This window comes from Eimeria mitis, genomic scaffold (genome assembly GCF_000499745.2).
Source record: "Eimeria mitis Houghton genomic scaffold, Emh_scaff104, whole genome shotgun sequence".
In the NCBI taxonomy this organism is placed as follows: Eukaryota; Apicomplexa; class Conoidasida; order Eucoccidiorida; family Eimeriidae; genus Eimeria; species Eimeria mitis.
Genome location: NW_013567242.1, coordinates 2011 through 2367, shown reverse-complemented (window position 1 = coordinate 2367; position 357 = coordinate 2011). Strand labels below are relative to the sequence as shown.

General features: G+C 41.2%; 1 protein-coding gene across 1 annotated transcript in view; it reads left to right on the top strand.

Moving 5' to 3' along the window:
* Positions 1-357, top strand: part of EMH_0078230 (uncharacterized protein) — a gene marked incomplete at both ends in the record, with an annotated part of 1979 nt that overhangs the window by 788 nt on the left and 834 nt on the right. The window contains one exon of the mRNA XM_013494118.1: positions 280-357. Within this exon, the coding sequence (XP_013349572.1) occupies positions 280-357 (78 nt within the window). The remainder of the gene's footprint in view (positions 1-279) is intronic.

The window sequence follows — 357 nt, the reverse complement described above, 5'->3', positions numbered from 1 at the left end:
ACCTTCTCGGAGCCGACAGCACTAAAGTCGGCTGTGTCATTGGAAACTGTGTAAAATCAGTAGAAGAAGAAGAAGAAGAAGAAGGAGAAGGAACATTTACAAAATCTGTGCTTTTCTGTGAATTAAAACCTGCACCAACGACGGACAGTGTCGCCTTTAGGTAAGCATGGTTTTATGAAGTTGAATGTTTACATGAGTCTTATGAAGGGATTTAGACGTGAGCAACAACAATAACTGGAGATGTAGTCTTTGTTTCTGTCTGTTTCGCCTTCTTTGCAGCGAGGAGTACTTCAAGGAGATTAGTACACGAACAACTGAATTGAAAAGTATGACGGAAGAAGACCTGAAGGATCCTAC